Genomic DNA, 12783 nt, shown 5'->3' on the forward strand with positions numbered 1-12783 from the left:
CCCGCGTATGCCCTGCTCGCACAACCCAGCTCTGACTTCATTTATGTCATTTACTTCCCCTCCTCTCCCCCACTCCGTTGCCGTCCCACTCTTTCCCCCTATCTCTCCCCCCTTTTTGCTTTCTGATGTCCGCATATTAATCCCGCCGGCCCGTGCCGAGTGAGGTGGGGAGGAGGGGAGGGGGGGGGGAGGAGCAGAGGCGCCCTAACCATCCCAACAATCAGATTACGCTCTCATTTTCTGGCGCACCGGCCCAACTGACTTGGGCTGCAAGCACACAGCTATTGCGCACTTCCTGGCTGCACGCTTCGGACTCTCGGCTGCCTCGCCTAGGCGCTCCGCTCGGATCATTTTTCCTCTGATGTTGGGACGCTTCTGAAGTTGAGCGATCTAGGGGACCGGGGCCGACAGACTTCAAAACTTCAACCAGTGAGGGGGGGGGGGGGGATAATTCATAGAAGCATTAGCTAAGATTCGTTAAAGGGCGCGTGGCGTCGGCGGCTCGGCTCGGCGGGCACGGAGCTCGCCTTGTTGGCCGGGCCGAAGGTCTCGGTCGCACCAAACTCGCTTAAAATTTCTCGGCGCGGCGCGATGCAACCCGTGCTCTGGCACTAGAAGTTACTTGAGACCAACTGAATTAACCAAGGGCTCACAGCTCTCGCTAAACGGTTACTTCGGTGACAGCCCTCGGCCCGCCGTCCACAACCACTTTTTGCATAATTTTTCAGAATTGCATGCATGCTATTTTTCAAAATTAATATGTAGGATCTAATACACACAGAAAATCGTTTGTTGCTGTGACATCAACATTACAATGGGGTATTACATCCTACACATTAATTTTGAAAAATTGCATGCACGCAATTCTGAAAAATTATGCAAAATATCGTTGTGGACGGCGGGCAGAGGACTGCTGTCACCAAAATAACCGTTTAGCGTGTGCACGCCAAATTTGTGCCAAACGACTGGATGCGGTTTATTTTACCAATTATTCGCTGCTTCGGCAGGGCTGGCTACTGGTTATCCTGTATTGGGAATCAGGCGACTGTTTGGGTTCTGGTTCTATCGAGCTCTTTTAGATCATTTTGAAGCCTCGAGTACACATTCACTCAATGCCACATAAAAAAGGCTTCACCACCAGCTACTATTGCCAATCCCATGAGCTAATGTGCCCGTTTGGGTGTTTCTCTTATTGCTCTGATCGAGACTTTTCGGTCGCTTTCCTCTCAATGCGCGCCGCCTCGGTCACGGCACAGCTCCCACCCCACCACGCCCCGCCCCGCCACGCCCACGAGACGCGCCGGAGCGTTAGGATTCCTATACCATCACTCACCATCACCGAGAGGCGTCCGCAGATGTGTCCCTGGGAAGACAAACAGGCCACGCCCGGCCCACTATGCCGCCCACGACACGGAAAAATGAAAATAAAAGAGGGATTCCAGCTCGGCTCGTGCGCACCCGGAAAGAAAATACAAGTGTGGCTCGTGGAGTTTTGTGTTTTGCGCCGGTTGAGAACACGGCGTAGCATTCGTCGGATGAAACAACGAAGAGGGGCCTGACCCAAATACAGCTTCGCTACTCTCTGCCGTAACGTTATCCGCGAAAACGATAACGGCTTGCTTCTTGTCGTCTATCATCATCGCGTTGGAATCGCCGCCACGGTAAGATAACGATCCGCACCCTCATTGTTTCATCGTCACGACGATAACGACCTTAAAGAAATGGCAGCAGAAGGAGAGGTCCGGTGCACAGTGAAGGTACGGGAAGGCCACTCCCAGACAAATCCAGGGGGGCAAAATTTGTACAAGGGATTATCAGGGGAAATCCGTAAAAAGACGATTGTGTATGGACGAGACAGTGGATATAGGAACCTCTCTCCAACGTTTTATCCAGCAGAACGAACTTGCTACAAGAGCAAGCTTTGCTGCCAGACAAGCATTTCACGTTTCATATGTTCATAAATCGCCTGGCGAAATGGGATAACGGGGTAGAAACACAAGGGGATGACTCCTGGGCGCGCCGCAGGCTGTACAGTGCGGGTCCACTCCACATCCGAGCCAGCCCGAGCGCAGCGCGCGCTGTGCCACTGCAATGGCAAGGCGAGTCCAAAACAAACCGGGCCACTTAATTATTGACATCGGGTCGGAAAGGGATTATTTCCCGGGTCTTCGCGTGGTTCCCGTCGGGAGGGACACACTCGAAAGCACACACGGAGCCGGAGCTTCAGAGAGCGAACCAGGTGGAGTGAAAAATGGGGGAGAGGGAGTGAGAGAAAAGGGGAGAGGGGGTAGTGGGAGTTAGGGGAGAGGGTGATAGAGCAAACGGGTGTGTGTTTGTGAGGGTGGGGGGATAAAGATAAAGACAGGGAGAGAACAATGAATATACGCGTACATAGGTGCGCGGTATCAGCTCGACACACGTCCCGGACGCAGCTATTATTGCTTGACGGCTGCGATTAGGGCCTGGCTGGCTCATCATCTAGCCTGCCATCATTTGGGCTCGTCTCTTTTCCCCTCCTCTACTTCTCTTCTCTCTTTCCCTCCTTCCCCCCTTCTCCCTCTCTCTCTCTCTCTCTCTCCCTCCCCTACTCTCTAAGGCATGCTTCAACCGCGGAAATTAAATCCCCCGTCCGATTTATGTCTCTTTCCTTCCTTCAAAACATCCTCCGCTAGCTACCTCCTGGCCGGGACCGGCCTGGTCGCCTCTCCTCCAACCTCCGGGCTTACTTCCGGTGTCAGCCGATGCCTGGCGTGGCCTTTCTCATCTTATCCACCACCCCTCCTTGCCTTCTTTTATAACGACTCCAATTTTCACCTTCGCTCTGCCCGGCTCTGTCCTCTCCTCTCCCCCTCTCGTCCTTTTTCGACCATCTATTCAAGAGATTATGGTTTGCCAACTGGATATGAGAAATACGTCATATCCGCTCGGGAATGCAGCATCAGCACCCAACGGCATGTCGTCGGCTACAAGGATCGGACATTCAATTCCGAACCGTCGCAATTTGCAGTAGTACAAGTTTCCACAGTTTATAAACCAGTCGCTCCTGTGGGAGAGCGAGAATGGCGTTGAATGCAGATTCACGGGAAGTTTTTGAGAAGTAGAGCGAAATGGAACCCGTGGCATCCCCCATCCCCACGCGAGGGGACGCTGCATCGTTTTACTCACCGTCGTTGACGTGGACGCGGACCCGGAGGAGCTGCTCTCTGACGGGCACGTGCCGTCCTCCGAGCCGTTCTGGGCGGCGTTGAGGCTGAGCATGCCGCTCCACGTGTCCAGGCGTGCGGCCGACGTGCTGGTGCTGGTGGTGGACTTGGACATGGTCACGATGGCCACAGACAGGTTCACCCGTAGCGCGTACAGAATGGCGATGCCCAGGAAGCTGATGAACGCGAAGATGTAGCGGCATTTTAGGAGGCCTAGAAAAGAGACATCAAAATCAACGAGAGGCGGTAGTTTTGTAATCGTGGGATGTAAAAGACAGACCACAGAGACTAGATGTTGCTATTAATACACCAGTTTTTGACGTCCGAGCACTGAAAATGATAAGGAAGAACGTTGCAAGAGAAAATGTTTACATTAGGGACTGGTAGACGAATGGAAGCAGACTGTGCCCGCTCTCTATCCCGGCTTATAAACTACAAGGTGCCTAGCTAACTGTGACACTAGCTGTCGGCGGGCAACACCTGGAGAGAACTTGAAAATAAACTGAAGTTAGGGTAAGGGATGGTGAGGCAGGGGAAAAGCGATTAAGCCACAGCCTCGGGGCTGCGGACGCGATGATATTAAGAGCGGCTTCAGACACCAGGAATCATGTTTCCACCAAAATTTTTGTCTGCTTTGAAGTTTGTTCAGGAGAAATGGCAGCTTGTCGCAGGAAAGCCCTGAAAGAATTTAAGTGTTAATAATAGGCAACTCTTTATTTTCTCAAAATGAGATGGAAACTTAATAACAAAATTTAAACGCAGTTTGTTTATGCGTCGTTTTTTCCTCTCTGCATTCCGTAGAGCAGTCTCATAAATCCAGCACGATATGGGAGTTTCACATGCCGACGTCCCCTCCCCTCCAGGCCCTCCCCCATCTGCGTTGCGCTGCAGCCGTGTTGCAGAAATGGCATATTCATTTGGCCCAGCTCGGCTGAGTGTAGAACAGTGAACTAGCGCCGGCGATATGAGAGTCGAGTTACGTCTTTATTGCATAAATTTCGCAGAGCAAAGCGCAGAGCCGTGGCACTGCGCCGTGCCGCTCTGATACAGAGAGCATGGAATGGCACACTGAAAGTTGATAGTTTACATTCATGTATACTGATTGTGATTTATCAGGGGAGAGGCAAAATCCACTGATTTATCAGTGTCCATAGCATATTCGATAAGGTATGCACCTTAAAATAAAGTAATTGTCGGTCAATCCGAGCGAAGATGGTTTTGCTCGCACAATTACCATAGCCAGATATGGTCGGAGCCCTCCGTATCATGTCATATCCCAAAATAGAAGAATACGATATAAAATGGCACATAATTTAGGGTGAAATACCTGTGTAAGACCTGCAGGTGTTTTTAATAGCATTTTAACCACCCCAAACTTTCCCAGCCGGAGCTTTTTTGAACTTGATTGGGATCGCTCCGGGCTTGCTTCTCTGAAGAGCTCATAAGTATTCGTATAAACGACGTGGTTGTACATGGCACATAGTAGCCGAGGACGTAGTCCGCACGAGTTGCACGCTGTGATGGCGGAACGGTGCGCCGGGCCCGACCCATCTTCGTACCCACCCTTTTCAATCAGTTCTCTACGCCCCGCCGAGCCCTTCGCATATCTCTCCACCTGAAAGTGGTTTCAAACCCTACTCTGCGCACTTCGACCTTCCCAGTTTGACCTTCATATGGAAATCACCTTGCGAGTTTTATGTTGACTCAGCGGAATGATTGGCCGGTCAGGTTGGGACTATGCAGTCCCAGCTAAGATGGCTTCCGCGAGTATCAGTTTAATGTTACGATGTTGTCCGTATTTGATGTTCTTGGAATCAGAACGATGTGTCACCTTCCGTAACGCGCAAGAATCGTTAATATCATCTTATCAATCCAATCAGAAATTAGATCACCTATGATTTTCCGCACTAAACATGAGTGCACTCATTGTTTTCTGAGTGGCACTTATTCGATCTTTTAAATTGCACTCAAGTTGAACAGTTGATCCTGAGTTCATATCTGAGTCAGTCCCGATCTACCGCAAACAGAAGTTGTTGACACCCCCGTTTTTCTGCGCTAGTAGCTCAGTTCGGCAATTTAATTTAAAATTGAAAATTCTATGTTTGTTGTACTCAGTTTAAGAAGCCCTACTCAGCAACCCCAATCACTCACATATGTAATCTTTAACTTGACAGCCTAGTTTCGGAATATTCCGAGCTCGTTGTGGCTCGTCGCGCTGTACCTTAAGAGCGCCACCAAGTTCATCAAGATAAAGTCTTCGTCAAGCAATCCCAGAGCGTGGCTGCCAGCCTGGGAGGCACGCACGTAGTCGGCTTTGCCGTCCCAAAACTTGATGCTCAATCCGCTTACAAGCCTCGATCATGTCCCCACTCCGCTCTCTCCACACCGACGGTGTTGATGCATCCAATCGACCCTCCTCATCCCCTACCCCCTCCCACCCATTTCTTGCCTCAGTGCCTTGATGCCCCCCCTCCAACATTATAACCTTTCCCGCTGTGTCACCTACGCCTCATCACCCAAGTGCCGCTGTTACTGCTGAGGTCAGCAGGCAGCGGTTATATCATCTGTTGACCTACACTGCACTGGCAATCCTACTCTCTAAAACTCTTATTGTTTTTATTTTTTAAGAGTTTTTGTAGTTGTACAGTACAACTCTTATATCAGCGTCACCGCACGAAGTAACAAGTACGAGATGGCTCTCGAGAGGTTCTGATAAGCGGTCATCGAGTGAAAAGCAAAGTCAAAAAGTGAAAAAAATGCAACCAATTTCTGCCGAAAATGTTTGCCACATGCACGCAAAAAAATTGTCATTGGACACGTGTCACTGGACCAATAACATTTTGTACTTGAAATAGCTTCAAGAAAAGAGGATGCTACTCCAACGAGCAACATGGCTCAACGACATGGTCGGTGGCACAACCACCGGCTGTCAGGATTTGCAACATCGTGTCTTTGGAACAACAACCAGGCCACAAGAACACGACGGTCGTTGGATGATCCTTTTTTTTCCCCGCGTGGTCCAGCGGACGACAACTGATAGCGACTGACTGGGGTTATAGGGCAGAGGAAGAGTCACAGCCGAAGAACAGCAGGGTGGTTGAAAAGCTTCCCCCTGCACTGGCAAGGCATCCCCTACCACTCTACCTGGCGGCGGGGGTGCGCGAAGACCGAACAATACTGTCTTGGCTACAGAATATCGGGATTCTTCTGTACGCCTATTTTTGGGGTATAGCACACGTTTCGAGCGGCTTTGTGGAGCGCAGTGTGCTCTGGTCGGGTCTCGTTTCTTCCCCATCCCCTATTTTCGTCGCCAACCCCTTTTCTCTCCCACATCATGATGGATCGCTCGGTCGGACGCCGGTCGACTCACCCCGCATCGTTCAACCACCAGCCTCGTTGTCCACACCTCCCCCCTCATACCCCTTTTCTCACTCTGCCCCTAATTTGCATCTCATCAGTAAGTACCTGAGTGCGCCGCTGCGCGAAGCACGCGAACGTTTGCACCCGCTGCACGCTAACGTCTGTGTTAGTTTCTTTGCTAAATTGGGTGTCTGCATCTCTCTTTGCAAAATGCCATATCTAGTCCTCATTATAAGTGTCAAATTCCTAAGGGCGACAAACTTGACACTCCGATTTCCACACTGAGAAAAGCAATTTGTAATAATAATAATAAAAAAAGCCAACTAAACGTTTGATCAAGAATGTTACATAAAATATGACCAGGCGAAAAGGTACTATCAAGCCGATCACACCGTTATCAACATGACTAAATCATGTAATCGGGGCAATCAAAACTTGTTTTGCAGGAGTAAAATTTTCTTGTCTTTCGTTTTTGTTCCTCGAAACAAGTGGTTTCCTGAGTACAGTGTGCTGTACTGACGGGAACGAACTTAGACTGACAAAAAAAAAGACTCAGAAACACATCACTGACGAATTACGATGAAGATGATAACGCCCTACACTGTAGCACACCCTATTCTCGAAACGTGACTCTATCCTTGCTTTATTGTTCGATCGAGTCGTTTTGCTGGAGCAAAGTCGCAAGGTAATAATATTGAAAACTTGAAGAGATATGGAAATAATTGGGTTGGTACCCCGGCGATGAACATCGCGCGGCTGCCCCTGCCGATGCCCTTCTTTCCTAAACCGAATCCCCACGCCCTCTGCTCCACGCCGAGCTAGCCCTCGCCCGGACAAGAAATGGTGTACACAGCGGGGTTCAGGGACTCTCAACAGGTTGAGCTGGGACCATAGGTCTCGGGCGCGGGCAGCCATGCATGCAGGGCGATAAAAAAAAGAAAAATATTCCTCGAAACCCGCGGATGAAAACATTCCACACCTGCGTCAGCTATTGATTTTACTTTGTCCATAAACACTGTAACAGAAAACCACAGTAATAGGTACAGGAAACTATTGGTCATACACTTGCCTAACACGTCTGTGGTCAAACCGTACATCCTACAGAAGAGGTACAGGATGCACCGTACCAAAACCGTACATCATACAGAATAGGTACAGGAGCACCGTATCAAAAATGTAGTCATGATGTTGCTGTACCCTTACAGTATATCTAGGGGTTTGCCGTTTGTAATATTTTTGTATGAGGATTGGGTCGGGAATTGACCGCCAACTTCAATGTTCAAAAATAGTTGCATCCCTAGGTACTGGGACAGGCAGGCCCCTGCGGCACCTCTGGCGTATGACTTATATGGCGTGACGTATCATCAGCGAGAGCAATCTCCAGGCCAGTGACGCTCTGGGTATAGTACAGAACAAAGATGTTGTTTTTGGACTACGGTTTGCCTGTAGTGTATCCTATACGGCAAAATATGGCGCACGGTTCCGTACTGTGACAAACAGTAGACAAAATACGGTAGTATCTGCTGTAGTTGGGTACGGTATTTTTAACAGTGAAGGGCTGTAAACAGTTATGTCGAAGTACCGCCGAATGAGTCAAAAGAATTATTTGAAGTGGTTTCTCAGAGGGTGGGGTCTTCTGCACCTTCACGCTCGCCTCCGCGCCACGCGGGCCCTATCCACCCACGTTATTTCCTCTTTCGATCAGACGCAACAGGACCTCTTTCTCTTCTTATACCCTTCTTCCGCACCTTCCTCTCCCTCTCGCTCGCTCCACAGGGCTCCCACAGGCCTCAGTTCTTCACACCCCTCATCGCGCTGAAAGGCCACTTCACTCCACACACACACACACACACACACACACACACACACACACACCCGCTGCAGCGCGCAGGGTGGGCACAAGGGTTCGGCTGCCTCTCGCCTCCCCGATACACGAATCAACTAGCCCGACACCTGGCCGCCCCCGGCCCCCCGCCTGCTCTGCCCAGACCCGGCAGTAGAACACGTCAAAGAGGCCCCACCTGGCCCCAGACCCTCAGTGGACTGGCCTTGGCCCGGCCCCTGCCCGCAAAAGATCTGCACGGAGGTATAGAAAAGATCGACAAGCTTGCAGCCCTTAAATGTGAACATTTCGATAGGATTTTCCCAACCTCTGGCATCAACGTCAACAGCATTCTCTTTACCTGGTGCATCACTCGCAGCGCTGCTGATGGAGCTGTTCCGCGAACCTTGCGGTCCACTGGCGTTAAGCTTGCGCTGCGCCATGGCTTTTGTCGGCACTGAAATGGAGGGACGCGGGGGTCGTGGGGGATCGTAAGGTCAGCCCATACACGCGATCCGTGCACTAAGTGTGTGGGCGCGCCGTGCGTTCGACCGACACTGATTGCATGAACAGACTGCTCGACTTCGAGGGGCTTTTCGGAACGCATTAGTCCCTATTTACTCTCGACCAGAGCGTTCGGGTAGCCAAGTGAGAAGTGCTTTCGCTGATGCCGAGATCTCTATCACCGCCCAATGTAGCCAGATGCGTGAAAAGTGGACTTGATTGGGATTGGAAAAGTACGTCAACAGATATCAAAGGAGTAGGTAGCCTATGAGGCGTCAAGTACCGTTGACAGTACACTGGTAAAGAGTATGCATAATTTGCAAACCAACGTGTGATTTTGAGATTTTGCCGATTACATGATGTTTAACTCAAGTTGCAAACTTGCGTGGTGTGCAAATTTAAAACGTTTATTCTGCTCACTTGGACACAGTTCTTAGTGTCTATAAAATGCAAACAAACTTAAAAATCAATTGACGCGCAAAATTGAACACTTGTTTTACCAGTGATATAGCACAACGGTATTCACTCTCTCCGCAACCCAAAAATTTAATTTCATAGACATATGCTAGGAAATTGACTTGTTCCAAGGATATGTACTTGTTAGCTCGAGAACCTTCTCTGTATTTATGATGCTTGATAACCTTATTGATCAAAATATCCGGGGGAAAAACAAGACGCGTCTCAAATTCGCGTCATCTTTTTTTCATGATCCGGAGCTTTTAACATCGGTTATAATGAAACAAATACTCACAATTTTCTTAGAACAAGAGTCAGTTCGTGTTATCCCTTTGAGGAATAAACTTGTGATAACTTGTGATCACTCCCCTCACCTCACATTACATAAAACGTAAACTTACGCAACTTTCTATTAACTGTCAAACCAAAATCTTACAATGACAGTGCAGCGATAGACTGTGCTTCAGTTTTGTCTGCGGAATTGTTATGCATGGAGGACCCCGTGTAGCGTCACACCTATGAGAAATGAGATTATGCGATGCAGAAGAACGACGATCGAATTTCTTTTCTGTATTTCAGATTAACTCCTCAAGTTTAAGAGAAATTGCAAGGGTGGCGTTCCTCAGAAAAGCACGACCACCATTTCCCAACCCGTTGCGTTTCTGTTTATCTGCAAGAGTCTCGATGACACCACCCGACCATCGGTCAAGTGGTGCAACGACGGCGCCAATAAGCACAACGAAGCCAAACATACGAGCAGCGCGCTATGCAAACATTGGTCAGAGCGACACTTGGCAATTCCAGGAGAGATGGTCAAAAATATCCGTTTGTCACGCGGTTTTGTGAGCGACTGAGAGGCGCTACGTTATTTTACAACACATGTTCTGACTCCCTATCTGAAGACGCGTCACGTCATGTTTTGTACGAAGCCGTAGCACCTCTCAGTCGCTCACGAATCACATGAGGTTCGGACACCCCTTCCTGGAATTGCCCCACTCTGACGACGCTTTGGAGCCGCGTCTTAGAGGCGGCGGTGGTTCTTCGGTCTTCCCTGTTGCCGCCTGTCTAGTCCTCGCATGTATGGCGACAAAGGGCACACGTAATTGGCTGGCCCATCTTACAGACATTGTAGCCGACGCGACACAAAGGGCCAAGACGAAGCCAGCTATTTTCGAAAAACGGCGCGCGAAACCTAGTAAGGCCGCGCCATTGTTCATCTCCTGACGGGCAGGGCCGCCGGGTCGAGCCGGCGCGCCGCGGCAACCAGCATTCAGAGCAAAAGACGCGAGCTGCTGCCGCCGACCTGCCGCGGCGTCAATATTCAGCGACAGGCGCACTCTGCTCTGTCAGCGGCAGCGACATCCAGACAACGCAGAACGTTACGGACGAAGAATTCAATCCTTTATGCCACAAAAGTGGACGATTGATTGAAGGCGGGCGCACGGCTTGATCCCTTTGGAGGAGAGGGGATCTCCCTGGAGCCGCACGGGACGGACGAGAGCGGGGAAGAAGCGCTCGTCAGCAGACAGAGGCGGCCGAAGGGAAACAACAGAACCGCCAGCAGCGCGCCCCACCCGCTACACTGAGGCAATTCCAGAAGGAAGCAGGGGACACAATTTTGTTTTCTATGGTGATCGGAAATAAATAGATCCGTGTTGCGAATGTATTTATTTGTAAATGTGTGTGTTCAAGAAGGCAACCGATCCCGTAATCCTGTAAAGATAGAAGGGTAATCCCTATGCAATCCGTGTAATACTTCACAAAATTTTTCAACAATTATCACCAAATTTCACATAATTATTCAAATTTAATGGTTTGAGCCCCAGAATTTCAACAAAACTCATGTGTAATCTCCGTATTCACGTAATCCTCCTGTGTACATCCTAAAGCGAAGTGGTTCGTTTCCCATTAATCTTTACTGATTAATGCATTCGTTCGTTCGGTGGGGCATTATCTGTGCAGGGGCCACGCGATGCGCCCCTCCCCGCGCCCCTACAACGGGTCGCACTCCCAGGACTGCCACTCTGCGCAAGACCCCGTAGCAGCGGTGGCGTCGTGTGTAATGGCAGGGGTTGGCGGCACCCCCCGCGTCGGCGTCCCCGATGACACCCTGGAGGGTGCAAAGGCGACCCCGGGACGGACGCATACGCATAACGGGGTGCGCTGCACAGAAGTAGAGTGACTTACTTCTCACAACTAAGAAGTCAGTTAAATCAGTGACAACGAAAAAAGTTGGTTGCCACGGCAAACATATATTGGATGCAGCAGACAATATTTTGCAACTTACACGATAAACTGTCACAACTGACGCAATTTGATCACCACATCGACAACTGTAGGAATGAAACTGTAGGAATTTCGTTTCGACACTGTATTAGGACCTGCGAACGCAGTCAGTGAGCAAACAGTGTTTCAAGACGGAAAAGAGAGGCGACCAGATGCGGAATACACCCGCCACACTACATGCTATGTTTAGCTTCTCGCGGTACTCAATAATGGCGCGCAGTCAACCAATAACCAATATATCGTAATCTGTGACACAGTTCGGACTTCCTCGTGCCCAACGACATGCCTTGTACGAAAACCACGACCGATTCTACTGGTAGTGAAGGGACCGTCCGCGCCCGAAGATGTTAAAGCGCGCTCTATCGGCAGTGACGTGACTGAAAGATGCTCCGCCGATAGAGGGCGCTTCAACCGGGCACGGGAGCTTTACGGGCAATGTTGTTGCGCCCACAACATCTTGCTGCAAATTATCCCGGGAGAGCCACTTTGCCAGGGGTAAACGAATTAACACGAAAGTGGGGCGGTGGGGCGGCGGCGTGGGTGCGGTTGGTCGGTTTAGCCCCCCTGAGAGGCCAAAGTGCAGCTGAGGGCCCGCGCTGCATTCAGCGCAGCGCGAGCGTGCCCAGCGTGCTGCTTTAATACTGTTCGTAGTTAGGCCTCAGGAAAGGGGTTTGTGTTGTGGAAATAAGAGGGAAAAAGTATATACTTCTCACAAAAAATATGCGCGAAAAAAGATTAATATGCAGGTAACCTAACCCCATTTAACCTCGAATTTCGGCCCGCAGCGGGGCAGGGTGCGAAGAGGCTGTGCCGCCAGAACGTCCTCGCCTTCTGCCCAGCTCCAGGCTCCTCCACTGCTTTAATATAGGACCATAAAAAGATGGCGTGAAAGTGTTCGCCGGAGGGGGTAGCTAGGAGCCACCGCGCCAACGGGGGCCAGCGGGCCAGTCCGGCTGGGGGGATAGGCCGCTGCTCTGCGGGGATAAAAAAGCACGCGCTGTCGAGTTTTTATTTCGTGCATAAACACCTCGTGCACCCACCTCCCGTCCCTTTATTTGCTGCCGCCCCTGGCTGGGCGGTCGGCACCCGCAGGACTCCAACAAGACCCCGGTGGGGGTTGAGCAGAGGGCTCCAGCATTTAGCAGGCTGCGA

At 50.5% G+C, this 12783-nt stretch overlaps 1 protein-coding gene across 1 annotated transcript in view; it reads right to left on the reverse strand.

Moving 5' to 3' along the window:
- The window catches only part of LOC113205925 (sialin-like), a 36434-nt gene extending 27390 nt beyond the window's left edge, over positions 1-9044 (reverse strand). The window contains exons 1-2 of the mRNA XM_052275457.1: positions 8747-9044; positions 3166-3416 (exon numbers count right to left, since the gene is read on the reverse strand). Of these exons, the coding sequence (XP_052131417.1) occupies positions 3166-3416; positions 8747-8828 (333 nt within the window). The 5' untranslated portion in view covers positions 8829-9044. The remainder of the gene's footprint in view (positions 1-3165; positions 3417-8746) is intronic.
- Positions 9045-12783: the final 3739 nt, after the last annotated feature.

Source organism: Frankliniella occidentalis, unplaced genomic scaffold, assembly GCF_000697945.3.
Source record: "Frankliniella occidentalis isolate FOCC.00 unplaced genomic scaffold, Focc_3.1 Scaffold8, whole genome shotgun sequence".
Lineage (NCBI taxonomy): Eukaryota > Metazoa > Arthropoda > Insecta > Thysanoptera > Thripidae > Frankliniella > Frankliniella occidentalis.